The 19,757-nt window shown below is 48.7% G+C and overlaps 1 protein-coding gene across 1 annotated transcript in view; it reads left to right on the forward strand.

Moving 5' to 3' along the window:
- LOC130116394 (transcription factor COE1-like) overlaps positions 1 to 19,757 on the forward strand; it is a 76,666-nt gene that overhangs the window by 37,084 nt on the left and 19,825 nt on the right. The window contains 3 exon segments of the mRNA XM_056284310.1: positions 866 to 999; positions 6,990 to 7,116; positions 18,538 to 18,626. Of these exon segments, the coding sequence (XP_056140285.1) occupies positions 866 to 999; positions 6,990 to 7,116; positions 18,538 to 18,626 (350 nt within the window).

The raw sequence follows: 19,757 nt of genomic DNA on the forward strand, positions 1-19,757 counted from the left end.
TCTTGTGTTAGCTGACTGCTGGTGAGATGGGCTAACATGGGACTGGACCATACATGGTAACGGGGCCATACTGGGCTGACTTGCAGCTACACTGGCACATGACATTGACATGACACAGCTGGATCAGAGTAGGCCTTGTTGTCTGGTGTGTTATGATACACAGTAGACCTCCTGTTTCTCTTCCTGGGTCTGTTTTTTTTACTCTCCAGTGTGTCATCCCATATTTTCATGAGTTTATCCATCCATCCATCCATCCATTATCCACCGCTTATCCTGCTCTCAGGGTCGCGGGGATACTGTTTGGAGCCTATCCCAGCAGTCATTGGGCGACAGGCGGGGAGACATCCTGGACAGGCTGCCAGTCCATCACAGGGCACACACACACACACACACACACACACACACACACACACACACACACACACACACAGGCTCCTGTACAGAAACATTGTAATTTTTTTATTTTTATGTAACTTTTAATTTGATTTCATTTCATTTTTATGTTATTTTATTTTATAATAATAAGATAATAATAATAATAATAATTTATTTCTACAGCACTTTCTAAAACAATGCCACAAAGTGCTTCACAAAATAAATAAACAAATAAAACCAGACAAGGCAAAAACAAGAGTAAGACCAAACAAGTAAGAACAAAACCAAAAACAGCATAAATAAAACAAATATCAAACTTTTTTTAATTTTCTATATGTGTAAACAAGAACAAAGAAACAATACCCCCACACACACACACAACACAACACAACACAACACAACACAACACAACACAACACACACTGGCTCCTGTACAGAAACATTGCAATAACACTCTTCCTCTCCTCTCCCTTCACCCTCCTCTTCCCAGCAGCAGCACCCTGTATCAAAGCCATCAGTCCGAGCGAGGGCTGGACTACAGGGGGCGCCACAGTCATCATCATAGGAGACAACTTCTTCGATGGTCTCCAAGTCATCTTTGGCACCATGCTGGTTTGGAGCGAGGTTGGTTTGCTTCACTGCCATCTGTCTGTCTGCTCGTCTGCAGGTCTGTCAGCGGGCCTGTCTGTCTCGCTCTACCTGTCGGTCTTTGTCCCTGCCCATTTCTCTCTCTTTTGGCTGAGTTACTCTGTCTGTCTGTCTGTCTGTCTGTCTGTCTGTCTGTCTGTCTGTCTGTCTGTCTGTCTGTCTGTCTGTCTGTCTGTCTGTCTGTCTGTCTGTCTGTCTGTCTGCCTGTCTGTCTGTCTGTCCAGAGACAGAGAGGGTGTTTTTACCCTTGCATCCTTGTATTTAATTTAATATGAAAATGACCTTTTGGTCACACCCTTCACTTTGTGGGACCATGTGCATGTTCATTTCTGCTGTGTGTGTGTGTGTGTGTCTGCGGTTTGGTTTCTTTACACATATAGAAAATAAAACAAAAAAGATACAATATGTAATTTGAAAAGGAATGTGAGGGAGAATTGCCTAAGAACTCTCAGGGGGCTCGAACAGTGGCATTCTCCAGGCAGCGTACGACAAGAAACAATTACAGCCGTGCGGTACGCACAATTTGTACGTATAAATCAATAAATCCGGATATAGCGCGAGACGGAGACACAGTTCAGCACAGCACCCGACAACAATGCATCCCATAAACACCCTTGTTACACAACTGCAGTGAATCAGTCATAGTCACAAGACACACACATACACTCACACATACACACATCAAGAACACTTATTCATGATACATGCAAGTGTACACAAACACTATCGTTGTGTGTTTTTGTTCATGTTAATGTTTGGGTGAACTTTTCCCTCCCTAATGAGTCCAAAATAAGCATCCTGGCTCTCTGTATTCCTTACCAAATGTCTCTCCATCTTTCTCTCACTCTCTCTCACTCTCTTTCTCCCTCTCCCTCTCCCTCTCTCACTCTCTCATGCTCCCCCTCTCTCTCTTGCTCTCTCTCACTCTCTTTCTCACCCTCTCACACTCACTGTCTCCCCTCTCACTCTCTCATGCTCCCCCTCTCTCTCTCGCTCTCTCTTTCTCCCTCTCCCTCTCCCTCTCTCACTCTCTCATGCTCCCCCTCTCTCTCTTGCACTCTCTCACTCTCTTTCTCGCTCTCTCTCGCTCGCTGTCTCTTTCTCCCTCTCCCTCTCACTCTCTCACTCTCTCATGCTCCCCCTCTCTCTCTTGCTCTCTCTCACTCTCTTTCTCACCCTCTCACACTCACTGTCTCCCTCTCACTCTCTCATGCTCCCCCTCTCTCTCTCGCTCTCTCTTTCTCCCTCTCCCTCTCCCTCTCTCACTCTCTCATGCTCCCCCTCTCTCTCTTGCTCTCTCTCACTCTCTTTCTCACCCCTCTCACACTCACTGTCTCCCTCTCACTCTCTCATGCTCCCCCTCTCTCTCTCGCTCTCTCTTTCTCCCTCTCCCTCTCCCTCTCTCACTCTCTCATGCTCCCCCTCTCTCTCTTGCACTCTCTCACTCTCTTTCTCGCTCTCTCTCGCTCGCTGTCTCTTTCTCCCTCTCCCTCTCACTCTCTCACTCTCTCATGCTCCCCCCTCTCTCTCTTGCTCTCTCTCACTCTCTTTCTCACCCTCTCACACTCACTGTCTCCCTCTCACTCTCTCATGCTCCCCCTCTCTCTCTCGCTCTCTCTTTCTCACCTCTCCCTCTCCCTCTCTCACTCTCTCATGCTCCCCCTCTCTCTCTTGCTCTCTCTCACTCTCTTTCTCACCTCTCACACTCACTGTCTCCCTCTCACTCTCTCATGCTCCCCCTCTCTCTCTTGCTCTCTCTCACTCTCTTTCTCACTCTCTCACACTCACTGTCTCCCTCTCACTCTCTCTCTCTCGCTCTCTCTTTCTCCCTCTCCCCCTCCCTCTCTCACTCTCTCATGCTCCCCCTCTCTCTCTTGCACTCTCTCACTCTCTTTCTCACTCTCTCTCGCTCGCTGTCTCTTTCTCCCTCTCCCTCTCACTCTCTCATGCTCCCCCCTCTCTCTCTCTCTCTCTCTCTCTCTCTCGCTCTGTCTCACTCTCTTTCTTACTCTCTCTCACACTCACTGTCTCCCTCTTTCTCTCTCTCTCTCTCTCTCTCTCTCTCTCTCTCTCTCTCTCTCTCTCTCTCTCCTCTCTCTCTCTCTCTCTCTCTCTCTCTCTCTCTCTCTCTCTCACACACACACACACACACACACACACAGTAATCATCTCAGCAGGTTCACGATACAGTAGATATTGGTTAATTGCTCACCATGGGCGTCAGTCTGTCATGGAAAGTGCCGGGGACGATGATGGGTTCTACAGGTTCGCACCTTTTTTTTTCAGTGGACCGACAGATGCAAACGGCATCCCTTTAAAAGCTGCTTGCACTTTTCATGTGTGTTATATATAACATTAAACTGCTTACATGGATGACATAATGCATCATGGTAAAGCAGACGCTGTTGCATCTTTCATTCTAGTGTTATGAAAGCCACCACCATGTAAAACAATAAAAAGCTTATGAAAGCCACATAACCGACATGTCTAAGCTCATGTCTGTCAAGTACACCACCTATGCACGTTTCCCCAAATACTGAGACCGTGTTAGACCTAGGGTCATCGCTACTCCACGCCATATTGCAGCATGTTAGAAACAAGTAATGCTGACATCCACAAGGTGGTCACTGGTAGAGCGGGCGTCCATTGGTGGGACACTGATAGGTGGACACTGATAGCCAATGATAGTCAGTGATGCAGACAAATCAGCAGATGTCTTTTTGGTCTTCCCACGATTTCTGGACACACCAGGACTGGTATGACATTTTTAATTCCCTACATCACCATGGCGACAGGCGTGGGCGCAAGTCTATGAATACTGGGATGGCATCTAGTGCTTTACCGGTGCCCCTGTCCAGGATTAGTGGTTGTGTCCAAGGGCATTCGTCGTAAATTTTGCCAAATCGGTAATGCGGCTTGACAAGACCATACTGGATCGGTCGAGGCCCGGGTTAACAACGGCCGCCATCAGTAAAATCCGCTGTGGCGACCCCTGAGAAACAGGGAAAAAAGCTGAAGAAGAAGCCACATGCAATACAGTCCCTAGAATAGACGAAGGATATGCCTGTGGTGAATGCAAGCAACAGACAAAGTAAAGGTTTGGGCTGCCAAAATGACCCGTGTATTTACTTATCCTATCCCTGCTAAGTGCCGATATGAAAATCAGCTGGCCTTGCTATACACATCGGTCTGTGACTGTACACAAAATAGCCCAATATTTATCTAACCGTTTACACAACCAGTTTAACTAGCTAGCTAGCTAGCACCAGCTAATTCCCGCTGCCTGTAATACCCAACTTTAGCTAGGATCGATAGCATTAAAATAGCCCAAGCAGTTTTGGACAAATAAACATTAAACTTAGCCAACAACAGCATAGCTTGTTAATAACCCAGTCTTTGTAATTTGTGATATTGGGCTATACAAATAAAATTGACGTGACTTACCTTCATATGGTCCACTAAAAATTCCCCATGTAGTAGCTTTTGTTTTGTGTAGGGGTGTCGCGATATCCTGATATTGACGACAACTGTGATATTTGAAAAATGAAATACTGACATTTTCATAATACACATATGATAATATCGTGTAAGTGATCCAGTGCCTCTTAAATCATTTCCGTTTTTCCGTTCTCGTTTTGTCCCCCCCAAACACATACACCTGACACGACGCCGTGAGGCAGTAATACGACAGTGTGTGTCTACAACTGCCACACAAAATCATTTCATGAAAAATAGAAAGAGGAAAAGAATGGTGTAAGGACGTGGTCAGTAAATCCCAGTTTAGTAGAGTGGTTAGCTGTCAGCCTCAGGTCTCACACACAGATTCTGTCACCTGCTCCCGCAAGTGGTTTCGATTCAGGTGACATAGTATTGATACAGATGCTAGACCTTCTGGGTCTTCTGTTTTATCAGTTCATCTGGTTGCCTTTTCACTAGCTATTAAGTGTGTTGTACAGTTATGGTTACAGACTCTCTCGCCACCTCCCTAAACTCCTATTGTGAGTGTAACGCATTTGCCAAAAAGAGACAAAACACACAGTAAACAAAGTTAAAGATGAATTTGATTAATCGCTTTATTATTTATTTATTTATTATTTTCTATCGATATCACGATCGTGAATTTTTTTGGCCATTATGATCTCGTAGTGAAAATCTGCAATTGTGACAGCAGTTTTCGTGACAGTCCAGAGTTATTTTCATAGTTAATTGCTTGATGACTTTCCAAAAGCAGTGCGGTTTCCAGTGGCAGACAGAAGTAAATGGCTGGCTAGTGTTGCTAGGGTCATCTCATCAAATATGACTAACCAAGGTCATGAGTACAACTCCACCAGTCACGGCCTTTGGGTAAAATAAATATGTGAATGAAAAGTCAATAACAGCGCAATTCATTATGACGACACTGCCTTTATTCGCTGCAGAGAGATGGCTCCAACCCTCCCTCCCTGGGGGTGTGTTCCTGTCGAAACTAAGGCCATATTGTTGCGTCATACACAAAAGAGCGCACAGCAGCAACTTAACTGTTTCAATTTCGATTCACCTATCAGTAAGCATGGTGCTTCTCTCTCTTAATGATGATGTTATATGTACCAATTTAAATTCATTCATTATTACGTTCAACTAACTAAAGGCTTTAAAAACATGGTGGGGACGAAATGAGCCACGACAAAAAGTGGCCCAGCGTAAATGACGCCTGTGACGCGCGCACACACACACACACACACACACACACACACACACACACACACACACACACACACACACACACACACACACACACACACACACACACACACACACACACACACACACAGCGCCATATCAGAGTTTTCCCCAGCGCCACTCCTGCAAAATGTTTATTTGTCTTCTGACTCCAATCACCATGTGTGCAGGGCAACTGTGGCTCCCATCCAAAAACAACATCGTGTGTGTGTGTGTGTGTGTGTGTGTGGTGTGTGTGTGTGTGTGTGTGTGTGTGTGTGTGTGTGTGTGTGTGTGTGCATGCATGCGGGGAGACCTGCATACGTGTCTGTGTATTTGTGCCTACGTGTGTTTGTGCATGGTTGCAGTATGTGTGTATGTTTTTACCTGCACTTATGCTCGCCACTATGCCTCTGTGTGTGTGTGTGTGTGTGTGTGTGTGTGTGTGTGTGTGTGTGTGTGTGTGTGTGTGTGTGTGTGTGTGTGTGTGTGTGTGTGTGTGTGTGTGTGTGAGGAGCTGAAGGTTTGTTTATCGTGTTGAGAGCCACACTTACACACACTAACATGTGTACAGAGTCTCTCTGCTTCTCTCAGTTCATTTGGGTTCAGTTTAAATCTGACTCAGCTTGGCTTTTTTTTCACGCTGGTTTCTAATGGCGTTGGAATGTTTCATTTGCTCCGGACTTACTCATTAATTTCAAAGCAAGAAAACCAAAGTTTGAATTGTTTTTTTTTCTTCTATATTCCCAATCAGCCATTAACTATGAGATGCTATTAGTTTTCATCACAATCACCTCAATCTTACATTTCAAAGACTGAAAGAAATTGTTGTTTTCATAATCTGTGTGTGTGTGTGTGTGTGTGTGTGTGTGTGTGTTGTGTGTGTGTGTGTGTGTGTGTGTGTGTGTGTGTGTGTGTGTGTGTGTGACTTTGCTTCTTTGGCTGCCCGGCTGTCTATTGTGCTCTACATTCTGTCATGTTAATATGTTCTAATGGAATGTAGCATATACTTGATACTTTGTTTCTGGACTTCAAACAGCAGGACAATGTAACAAATTAGTAACCAATATGTTGGAGGGATGGACGGTAAAGTTTAGACTGAAAATCACTTCACCTCATGCACAACTCAATCTGTGCATGAGGTGATCAGAGCAGTCATGGACCCGGGTCTGGATTATAGCACCCCCAAGTCAGCGATGTTGTGCTCCGTGTTGGAATTTTGGCATCTTTGTACGCACCCTCATGCAGCCTCCTCGCCCTCTCTCCAGCTGATCACGCCCCATGCCATCCGGGTGCAGACCCCGCCCAGACACATCCCCGGAGTCGTCGAGGTCACCCTGTCTTACAAGTCCAAACAATTCTGCAAAGGCACACCGGGAAGGTTCATATACACAGGTAAGCCTGCTGTACAACACACACACACACACACACACACACACACACACACACACACACACAGAGTCAATATTATACCTCAGTGTCGTAATACATCAGCTATTTTTGGGGGGGGGATTTTCCCCCCTTTTTCTCCCCAATTGTATCTGGCCAATTACCCCACTCTTCCAAGCCGTCCTGGTCGCTGCTCCACCCCCTCTGCCGATCCGGGGGAGGCCTGTATACTACCACATGCCTCCTCCTGATACACGTGGCGTCGCCAGCCGCGTCTTTTCACCTGACAGTGAGGAGTTTCGCCGGGAGGGCGTAGCGTGTGGGAGGATCACGTTGTTCCCCCCAGTTCTCCTTCTCCCCTGAGCAGGCGCCCCGGCCGACCAGAGGAGGCGCTAGTGCAGCGACCAGGACACATACCCGCATCCGGCTTTCCGACCGCAGACACGACCAGTTGTGTCTGTAGAGGGACGCCCGACCAAGCCTGTAGTAACACGGGGATTCGAACCGCCGTCCCCGTGCTGGCAGGCAACGGATTAGACCGCCACACCACCCGGCCACCCCAGCTGTACTGCTTTGTTTTTTTGTTTAGTTTTTTTTTCAAAATCTCCTTTTGTATTTTTCCACCAAGATGGGTTGATTGCCTGCTGGTGTGAGTCTTTAGATACGCACAAGACGCACCTATGTACAGGGATGCAGTAACGTGTCGCGTGTGTGATTTTTTTGTGCGCTGTTGACTGACGGGTGCACTGTTTTCTTGGGCAGAGGGGCATGTTTGTTTGCATGTGCACATGTGCACCCGGGCCTTTCTGCGAGGAGCGGCGACTGGTTGCAGCTCAGAGGCGGGCCAGACAGTGTTGAACTAATGACTGGAGATTAGTCAGGAGTTAAAGACCTGCTCTCATTACAATGTAGCAATTATTAGAGGCTCGTTAAAAAACCGGTGCAATTAAACAGTCTGGTCTTTATAGATGTTCCATACTGAAACTATTAGCCAAGTCAACCAGAACACCCAGTTTACTAACACACACCACCCATTTGGAAAAAGGGATGTGTAGTTTCTGAACTGATTGTTGACTGTGAATGAATGCTTTCCTGGGCAATTGAGGAAAGGAGGAGGAGGAGGAAAGGAAGTGAAAAATGGAGGAAAATAAAAGAGAAGCAAGAGGTGTGTAATACACACACAACACTCTCTCTCCCCTCCCTCTCTCTCCCTCCCTCTCTCGCTCCCTGTCTTTTATTTTTCTCCCTTCTCCTTTCCTCGTCCTCCTTTCCTCAACTGCGCGCAACAACACGTGTGGCGATGGGCGGAGGTGATGTGATGTCTGACTCACCGGTATTGATCTGCTCAACATGGCTCCATCACACCATAACGATGATGTCATCGACAGATAAAGAGGGTTGGAGAGAGAGAGAGAGAGAGAGACCCCGCCGCCCTCATTCATTTAAAATGAAGTAAAAGATTAAGACGATTAAAACAAAAGCGGAGGATTTTACTGCCTTTCTGTTTTATATGACAGAGAGGGACAGAGAGAGAGAGAGAGAGAGAGAGAGAGAGAGAGAGAGAGAGAGAGAGAGAGAGAGAGAGAGAGAGAGAGAGAGAGAGAGAGAGGGAGAGGGAGAGAGAGAGAGGGAGGGACAGAGAGAGAGAGAGAGGGAGAGGGACAGAGAGAGGGACAGAGAGAGAGAGAGGGAGGGACAGAGAGAGAGAGAGAGAGAGAGAGAGAGAGAGAGAGAGAGAGAGAGAGAGAGAGAGAGAGAGAGAGAGAGAGAGAGAGAAGGGGTTACACAGGTGTTTTTAAATGCTGGACTGACTACTAAGGACATCATGCATGGGGGATATGGCAACCCCCGAACCCTTTCTGGGATCTGGGTTTTTCTGGTTTCCTCTGGTAGAATAAAGCCGAGTGGCCTTCATACCTCCCTCCCTCCACTTTGTACACAAGGCATCATTTAAGACCGTCGTCGGTCCCAGCAGCCGGGGCCCTAAGGCTAGCCGGATGGGTAATTGGTCCGTCTGGCCCTAACTGCTGCTCCTATTGGGCGGGAGATGACCCCGTGACCTCGCAATCGGCTGATCGCTTCAACATGTGACCCAGGAAACGCGATCCTTAACCGTGGTTACCCAACCCCGCCTCAAGGTCGCGTTCTCCCTAGAAGCCGAGGGTGAAAGGTCGCTGTGGCGAAACCCGATTGGCCGTTGTGGTTTTTCAATGTTTTAGCTGTGTTTGCCTGCGGGGGGGGGGGGGGTAAAGACTGAACAGTTAAACATGCTCGTGCATGCACGCGCACATTCAGATATATACACAGATACACACGGAGGCACCGCAAACACGCAAACACACACATGTGTACACATACAAAAAAGAAATGCACACCAATACAAAGGGCTGCGTTCTGCACAGCATGCCACACACACACTCCAGTGGTTGGGCAGGAGTTGAAAGTAATTGTAAATCAGTGAGATATGAACGAAAGGTGCTGTGCAGTCTGGTAAACAGATGGGCTACCACACCCACACACACACACACACACACACACACACACACATACACACACATATACAAACACACTAATCGTCATATGGCTGCCTCATCTGCTTATTGGGGACGTTAAGATTTTCTACATCACACGCCCCTACTGGTACGAAGTGCCAGTGGATCTAACAAAAACACATTCACACAAACACACTTGTCATACTTCGTGTGGCGGGTCCCGGCATAGGAAGAACCGCTGCTGTCAAGGGTGTGTGGACCGGAAGGTTCCGGAGACGGCTCGGAGCTGCTAGATCTTCGGACACCTCTCCATCCGCTGAGTCGGTAGAATCACTCCACGCCGCTCCTCACCCGCAAAGGCGGACGGGAGTCAGAGGGCCGGGGAGGCAGTAAGGAGGAGCGAGGGGGAGGAGGAGGAGGAGGGAGTGAAAACCAGAGAAGAACATAGGCACAGGGATGGACAGACACACTGAGGAGGAGAGACAGACAGACGGAGAGAGACACATGTGGACTTTTAAAAACCGGATCGTATAGTATTGATCCATCCGTAAGTGGCGTGGAGCACACGTGCATGCACAAACGCGTGCCTGTATGCACACACACACCACACGCAGACACACACATGAGCACGGAGATACATGCATGTTCACACACTCGCAAGGAGTCACAGAAGGAGAGAGAGAGGGAGAACGAGCACGGGGCAGAAAGAGAGAGGCCTCATTTCTCATAAGGCGAGGAATGAAGCAATAATTCAGTTGGTATTGAATTGCTGGCTGGCCAGAGAATCGATCCCAGCACACCTCATCTCCTCCGCCCCCCTCCTCCTCCTCCTCCTCCTCTTCTTCAAGTCAACCCTCACCCCCACCCCTTTTTATTGCCAGTGCTATTGTCCAGTCCTCCCCTCCTCTCCTCCTCCCATTCTTTATGCTCCTTCACCTCCCCGGACTCTCTGCTCCTCAGCCCCGTGATACTCCTCCTTTGTCTACGTTTTGACCTTCTTCCTTGTCCACTCTCTCTCCCGCGGCATTTCTGAGAGGAGCTACACACATCCATTTTGTTTGTTTGGTTTTTTTTTCTGCACAACTGAAGTGTTACAACCAGATGAATACTGATATGATAAGCACAAGTGAGCAGCGAGAGAGAGGGGGGGAGAGGGAGGATAGCAGGACAAGATCCAGGTCTCAGAGAGCCAAGACACAAGCTGACCAGATGATAGAGCTCGAGCTCTAGGAACTGAAACTGGACTCAATGATAACGGCAAGTAGAACCGGCCCACAGTAAGAGACCCTGCCCCGGTGAAGCTGGTGTGTGGCCACCAACCATATTTACCACAAACACTCCCTCTGTCATCACGCCTTTTCCACCGCATCTTCCCTCGCTCCTTCTCCCTCTCCCTCGCTCTCTCTGTCGCTTTCTGTCTCTGTCTCTCTGTCGCACACAAGCACACACACACACACACACACACACACACACACACACACCCTGCCCTGCTCCACCATCCAGCTTTGTTTTATGGTGAAACAGGAGTGGAGGGTCTGTCCTCATGAAACTTCTATGAGTATTGATCCGTCAGCAGCTCACACGGCTACGGCCACAGGGAGGAAGCGGGGGAGGGGGGGGAGGCATGAAGGGATGTTAGACTGAAGGACTGGATGGATGGATAGCTAGATAGATGGATGGATGGATGGATAGATAGATAGGTGGATGGATGGATGGATAGATAGATAGGTGGATGGTGGATGGAGGGTTGATGATGGCAGAGGGAGGTGTGATGGCTGGAGGTGAAGGGTCGTCCCTGAGACAGCCGTGTGTTCTTTGTGTGTCCCCTGGCGCAGGATTAAATCCCACCAAACCCCCCCCCCCCCCAGCTTTCCTACTGTCGCCTTAAAAACAATAAAGAAATGCTCCACAGGAGGTGGAGCGTCCACTCTCCTTTCAGAAGGAGAGAAAAAGAGAAGTGTAAGGAAACAGACTGCGATAGATGAGAGGAGAGAGGGCGATAGAGAGGTGGCTGGTGGTGGTGGGGGGGGGGGGGGGTGAGAAGAGCCAGGGAGAAACAAAAAGACTTTCCCTTCAAGCGCGGGGCCTGCCGGATCCTCATCACAGCAGGCGTCCGCCCTGCTGAAGTGCCCTTAAGCCAGAATTCTGAGGTCGTCCCGGTTGTTCTGTGTCCTGCTCTCTGGACTACTGATGGAGGGGTCGGCACACAGGTGGAGGACTTCTCCTTCCAGTATTAAAAGATGAATTAAACAAAAATAGAATTGCAGTCGTTGCTCCTCTGTTTTTAGATGGTCCGCCCACTTTTGGGGGTCTTCGCTGAGCTCTCCGATCAGCTCCCCGTCCCAGAGCGAGGGTTTTGATGGTCCGCCCACTTTTGGGGGTCTTCGCTGAGCTCTCCGATCAGCTCCCCGTCCCAGAGCGAGGGTTTTGATGGTCCGCCCACTTTTGGGGGTCTTCGCTGAGCTCTTCGATCAGCTCCCCGTCCAGAGCGAGGGTTTTGATGGTCCGCCCACTTTTGGGGGTCTTCGCTGAGCTCTCCGATCAGCTCCCCGTCCCAGAGCGAGGGTTTTGATGGTCCGCCCACTTTTGGGAGTCTTCGCTGAGCTCTCCGATCAGCTCCCCGTCCCAGAGCGAGGGTTTTGATGGTCCGCCCACTTTTGGGAGTCTTCGCTGAGCTCTTCGATCAGCTCCCCGTCCCAGAGCGTGGGTTTTGATGGTCCGCCCACTTTTGGGGGTCTTCGCTGAGCTCTCCGATCAGTTCCCCATCCCGGAGCAGTGTTTTTGATGGTCCGCCCACTTTTGGGGGTCTTCGCTGAGCTCTTCGATCAGCTCCCCGTCCCAGAGCGAGGGTTTTGATGGTCCGCCCACTTTTGGGGGTCTTCGCTGAGCTCTTCGATCAGCTCCCTGTCCCGGAGCGAGGTGTATCCACACCTTTGTGCATTATGACGCTCGTGATTTTGAGATGATGCAGACATGGTTTGGATCCGGCCAGCACCAGAATAAAACGGATCAGCTGTTCATCCGCCAAGCAGTCTTGGTGTTCCTTAAAGTGTTAAGTCGACACCTCCCTTACCAGCGGCCAAACGGCAAATGAGAAACACCTTTTTTATTCCAGTTGTGTTGATACGGTCTTCAACACAACTGGAGTTTCTATGGGAGATTGTTAGGAGGAATATTACCGCCATCTTTTACGAGCTGGCGCACAATCAGTGGGACTCTCAGTCCTGCTCCACTGATACTATTTATGTTTTGGTGTAGAAACAAAACACACACACACACACACACACACACACACACTCTCAGCTACAGTGAAAAACAGACGCTGTAAATGGAGACTGGCACATACACAAAAACACACCCACACATGCACGTACGCGTGTGCACACACTCTCACACACACACGCAAGTGTGCATGCACGCGCACACACATATGCACATGCACGTGTGCATGCACACACACATACACACATTATGAATCACATGTGCACACCGCCACACACACATGCATGTGTGCATGCATGCACGCACACACACACACACACACACACACACACACACACACACACACACACACACATTATGAACCACATGCACAAACTGCCACACACACACACACACACACACACATACACTCAGCTACAGTGAAAACACAGACATACAGTAAACGGAGACTGGCACATACACAAAAACACATGCACGTGACCACACACACACACACGCACGCACACACTGGCACCAAAACACACAGAACGGGGTGTAAAGGGAGTGTTGGACTGTGTGAGTAACGCTGCAGAGTGCGTCTGGAGCCGCTTCTCAGGCCTGAGGCGTAGGAGCGCAGACGGCCAGTGAGTCCTGTGCGATGTGTGTGTGTTGTTGTTGTGTTGGCCCCGGCATCTGCCGGGCGTCTCCAGAGATGTTGGGGAGCGCTGATGTGCCATCGACAGTTAACTCTGACAGTTGACACCCCAGTGGCTGTTGGGCAGCTGTTTGTGTAGATGGTGTTCTTCTCAACCGTAACACTTCCAGTTTTTTTTTTTTTTATTATTTGGATGAAACAACGCGTGCTCGCCCTCCTCCACTCCCCTCCTCCCTCCTCGACTCCCCCCCTCCCCCACTCCTCACCTCTCCCAACGTCGTCTCGCGTTTCTCTCTTTCTCACCGCTGTCCTCCGCCGGCGTACCTTTCCTCGCCTCTCCCGACCCCGGCGTTCTCCTTTTCCTCCCACCTCCTCTTTTCGCCTTCGTCCTCTCTTACTCTCCTCACCCCCTTATCTTCACCTTCCTCCTCCCTCGGTCTCCTTCAAGGTGTGCCCCCCCCCCCCCCGCTCATAAACGGCCTATCATATCCCTTGATGATGGTGCATGCTATGAGTCAAACACAAACAGCCAGTCATTTAACAAGTGTGTTGTTTGTTTGCACCATCGACATGTGACACAACAGCACGTGGAGCGAGGCAGTAGAGGGGGCAGATGGTGAGGAAGCTGTTGATGAAAAAAGGGCAGTTCAGCTCGGCAGCATGGCAGTTATTTTATTTGGGCTTTTCCCACACCACGCGTGCAACTGCCGCCGTGGGCTATGCGTCGCAAATTGTGGTCACTCACTCACTCACTTGCTCCCTAACTCACTCACTCACTCACTCACTCGCTCACTCAATCACTTGCTCCCTAACTCACTCACTCACTCACTCGCTCGCTCAATCACTTGCTCCCTCACTCACTCACTCACTTCCTCAGTCAGTCAGTCACTCACTCACTCACTTGCACACTCGCTGACTCACTCACTTGCTCCCTAACTCACTCACTCACTCACTCACTCATTCACTCACTCCCTCAGTCGCTCCCTCACTCATCCACTCACTCATTTGCTCACTCACTTGCACACTCGCTGACTCAATCACTTGCTCCCTAACTCACTCACTCACTCACTCGTTCACTCACTCAATCACTCGCTCCCTAACTCACTCACTCACTTCCTCAGTCAGTCAGTCAGTCAGTCACTCACTCACTCACTTGCACACTCGCTGACTCAATCACTTGCTCCCTAACTCACTCACTCACTCTCTCACTCAGTCGCTCCCTGCCTCATCCACTGACTCATTTGCTCACTCGCTCGCTCACTCACTCGCTCACTAACTCACTCACTTGTTCCCGAACTCACTCACTCACTTGCTCACTCACTCTCTCACTCACTCACTTGCTCCCTAACTCACTCAGTCACTCACTCACTTGCTCACTCACTCTCTCACTCACTCACTTGCTCCCTAACTCACTCAGTCACTCACACACTCACTCCTCACTCACTCACTCACTTGCTCCCTAACTCACTCACTCACTTGCTCACTCACTCACTCCCTCAGCCACTCCCTCACTCGCTCACTCACTCACTTGCTTCCTAACTCACTCACTCTATCACTCACTGCTTCACTCACTCCCTCCCTCACTCACTCACTCACTCGCTCACTTGCTCCCTCACTCCCTCCCTCACTCAACCACTCACTCACTTACTAACTCCCTCAGTCACTCACTTACTCACTTGCTCACTCACTCCCTCAGTCGCTCACTCCCTCCCTCCCCCACTCCCTCGTTCCCTCACTCACTCACTCACTCACTCCCTCAGTCAGTCAGGCAGTCACTCACTCACTCACTCGCTCAATCACTCCCTCAGTCACTTACTCACTCACTTACTCGTTTGCTCACTCGCTCACTCACTTGCTCCCTAACTCACTCACTCGCTCACTCACTCACTTGTTCACTCGCTCACTCATTTGCTGACTAACTCACTCACTCACTCACTCACTTGCTGACTAACTCACTCACTCTATCACTCACTGCTTCACTCACTCCCTCCCTCACTCACTCACTCAGTCACTCACGGATGACCTGAGAGGGAAGTTTAGTAGGCCGGGCCTCGGGTCCAGACGGTTCCGTGCTGGTTTTAAGTGGGACTGATATCTGAACACCGCTGTGTGTAAGCTGCAGGAAAACCGTCCCGACCAAGGACAGGAACACAGCACGCTAGTCTGAAATAAGTGGTCAGATCAGCCTTTTTTCTCCTGGTCTTTATTAAGAACAGGTCGCTGAAAACGATCAGTAATTATCGACTGAAACGAAACATGTAATTGTAATAAATCTGTCCGCTTTATTGGCCGGCCCGGCTCCTTCTGTCTCTGTGCAGTACCTCCGTCTCTCCCTCCCACCGCTCCCCCCTCCCCCATTCTCTGCATACACAAAGTCACTAGCCTTTGTAAGGAGTGCGCTTTCATACTGAATCAGTTCTGAAATCTGCCCCGCGGAAGTGCAGAGACTTGGTGCCGCGGAGAGGGTAGCTCACCGGTTATTACCTTTCTGTGGGGCATTTTTACAAGTGGGTTTATGGATTTATGTCACAGACAAATTGAGTAGTTCAGAGCCAAAACCAGAAACCTGGGTGTAACTACAGAATATGCTAGTAAAACTGAAAGGCATTTACACACACACACACACACACACACAACCAGTAAAATCAACAGATAATACATTCAGCTGTAACCAATTTATTGACACTGACTGTGGAAAGTACCAAACATCACTTCAGTTGCACACATGCACACACACACACACACACACACACACACACATGCACACACATGCACACAATAACGCCCTAAGTGCCCCCCGATTATATCTTTTCATAGGTTGCCTCAATCCCATGTGTGACCCTCTCTCTCTCGCTTTTGCTCTCTCGCTCCCTTCTCTCTCTTTCTCTCTCTTCCTCTTTTTTCCTTCCTCCATCTGTCCACTGTGACATATTTAGTTTGGCATTGTCTTCAGCTTTTCTTCAGCTTCCCACCATATCACACCCACACTACACCCACCCACCTACACACACACACACACACACACACAAACCCACACGACACAGACTCCTCCCTCCCACAATTCCCCACAAAATACCACCACAATCATGCACACACGCACGCACGGGCACACACTTACAACCATACACACTCACAAAAGCTAGTGTTCAGCTGGCATTTTACTTTGTAGTTAACTGTATGGCGAAAGAGGCCCTGATCCATTCACACAGACATGCAAATACACTAAATCGCGCCTATTCAGACACGCACACACACACACTCTGCGTCACTCTCTTCATCATCTTTATCATCATCGTCATCGTCATCGCTGTCATTCTAACGGAAAGTACTTTCAAAGCCATCTGATTGACAGGTTAAAGACACTAGATTAGTGTAATTGCAGCATTAAAGGCAATGGCCTGACTTTTTTTTAAAACCCTTAAGATTATACCTATAGCGTCATTATCATCCAGATGCTTTCATGCCATGCAATATTACAGCATGTGGTAAAATGACACCATTAGTTACCCCACTCTGTTCAATCCACCTCTGCTCATTTGCATGCAGGGAAGCCGAGTTTTCCTCTCAGTTTTACAGTCGGTATAAAAAAGCCGAGGGTGTTGACTCTGCTAACTCCGCTGTGCACGTAATGCAATTATTACTATCGTTGTTGTTATTCTACAAAGAAAAAGGAACATTTTAAAGTAAAGCTATGAGGATACAAAGACCATGAAGAAAAAAAAACTACGGGTTAAAGTTTGCTTTAACAGATTACGTTGATTCGGCTTACCTTACAGTTGTAAGCAGGTCCCTGCAGAGACTAAGGAGCCCTGGCAGCAAAAGGTGAACTCCTGTCTTGAACCCAGACCTGGGAGCAGCCCCAGAGACCCCATACCTGATATAGTATGGAGCTGTGCAAATAGCCCATAGGGGGTTACTACACGAAAGGCGGCAATTGATGCGATAATTGGTATTTTATAATTACGTATCTTAAAGCTACAGCCCATAAATTCCCAGGTGTGTTTGGGAATGCCGAAGCCAAAAGATTCAATGGAAACGAACCAGAGTAGCTGCCGAAGTCGCCCTGGAGCCCATCTGTTAGTCCTCTGTGAGCTTACTTTGCTATTCCCTCATAGTTTGCCACCACAAATTCACTGCTGTTTCAAAACTCACCACTGCCTACCTGCCTTCCTCTGCCTCGGGCTACAACGATGAAGATGGAAAATACTATGCACTAATAATGAGCCTTCTATGTAAAGGAATAAGATTTCCCTTTGTAAAATGTTGTCACTCGACCTACTTTTGCCCTGTTAGTCAATACACGTCACATAATATGCACAAGTAAAGGGTTTAGTCGTCTGCATATAAACACACATTTTGGAAATAAGCACACACACACACACACACACACACACTATCCTATTATTTTTTTTGGGGGGGGGGGGTATTCCAAAATAAAGTTTTTACAGTTTCAAGTTTCTAACATTTTTGCAAATCAGTGCAGTAGATATATTCATGTGGCATGAAGACGTCGGCCGCTCTGATGCTAGTTAGCATGGCCCGTGTTTAAAACGGGTTTTGAATGTCCTACCTTCATCACATTGTCTGCCAAGTGTGTTATCCAGAGTGATGATGAGCCATCTTACAAAAACTCTCTTGTTTGCAAAATGGATGCCTGTGAATAATTTGTTTTGGCTGTGCTAGTAATTATCCTCCCTTCTCGCTCATAAAGTCCTTTCTTGTGGACCAGCACAGATGTTGTGATTTGTTTATTTGACTATCTGTGTTTGTTTGTCATGTGTGTACACACACAACATCCAGATTCAAGAACAACACCGCCAACTACGCCATGTGGCACGTTGATATTGTCCTCGGTGGTGGTGTTGTCTTCTGCACTGTTTTAAAGAATGGGCCACGGTGTAAAACCTCCCACTGGGAACCAGTATTTCACACTCTAACCAGTCAATACGTTCTCTCCTCCCCCAGTGGCAGCCATGTGGATTGTCTAGGGTGTCCCTTGTTCATTACATAATGACTATTTCAATTTTTCTCTCTCTCTCTGTCTGTCTCTCTGTCTGTCTCTCTCTCTCTCTGTCCCAGCATTGAATGAGCCTACCATAGACTACGGCTTCCAGCGGCTTCAGAAGGTCATCCCGCGACACCCTGGAGACCCTGAGCGACTGCCCAAGGTAGCGCGGCAATTTCGGTTTTAGTTTTTTGTTTTAAGACATTGAATCCAAACTCTAGCCTGAGTGTTTTATTGTGACTCACCTTGATAGGCCTCCTGTTTTGCTCAAGGGCACTTGCAAAAGACACAAGAATCTCACAGTGATCAAACCTGTGACTATTTGTTACCACGACTGTCTCTTCCACACAAAGACACTTACAGGCACGCACACACACACATGTATCACCTACCAGTCATGCCTTACCACACCAAAATATGTCTTTATTTTCATATGTGAAGCACCTCATGACCCGTGCTGCTATTCATTTACTCACAGACTAACATTTAGCTTCACATTTAGCTCAACCATCTGCATAGATTGGAGGGGGGAGGGGGGGTGCAACCCAGCCAAAAATGTTTGTGAGGGAGCGTCTGGGTGGCGTGGCGGTCTATTCCGTCGCCTAACACGGGGGTCGCCGGTTCGAATCTACATGTTACCTCCGGCTTGGTCGGGCGTCCCGACAGACACAATTGGCCGTGTCAGCGGGTGGGAAGCGGGATGTGTGTCCTGATCGCTGCACTAGCGCCTCCTCTGGTCGGTCGGGGCACCTGTTCAGAAGGGAAGGGGAACTGGGGAAATAGCGTGTACCTCCCACATGCTACGTCCCCCTGGCGAAACTCCTCACCGTCAGGTGAAAGGAAGCGGCTGGCGACTCCACATGTATCGGAGGAGGCCTGTGGTAGTCTGCAGCCCTCCCAGGCTCGGCAGACGGGGTGGAGCAGCGACCGGGACAGCTCGGAAGAGTGGGGTGATTAGCCGGATACAATTGGGGAGAAAAAGGGGGGAAAAGCCCACAAAAAAAAAAGCTTGTGAGTGAGTGCTTCTAAAAGTACCTGTAGCTGTGGGATGTGTGAGCATTTTGTGTTTTTTTAATGACATTATAATGCCTACTACTAAAACAGTTGGCAAATTTATTTTTCCTCGCCCCCGCCGCCATCTTCTCTCAGCCTCTCCCTTGTATTCTGTCACTTGGTATCACCCATGCGGATTCGTTAGAGGTAGGAGTTCACAGAAACACCTTTGACAGAGATGCAAGTAAGATGTCCTCCATCGCCTTTAATGCGCTCAAACAAATCCATTTTTGGTAAAAGT

Source organism: Lampris incognitus, chromosome 8 (genome assembly GCF_029633865.1).
Source record: "Lampris incognitus isolate fLamInc1 chromosome 8, fLamInc1.hap2, whole genome shotgun sequence".
Lineage (NCBI taxonomy): Eukaryota > Metazoa > Chordata > Actinopteri > Lampriformes > Lampridae > Lampris > Lampris incognitus.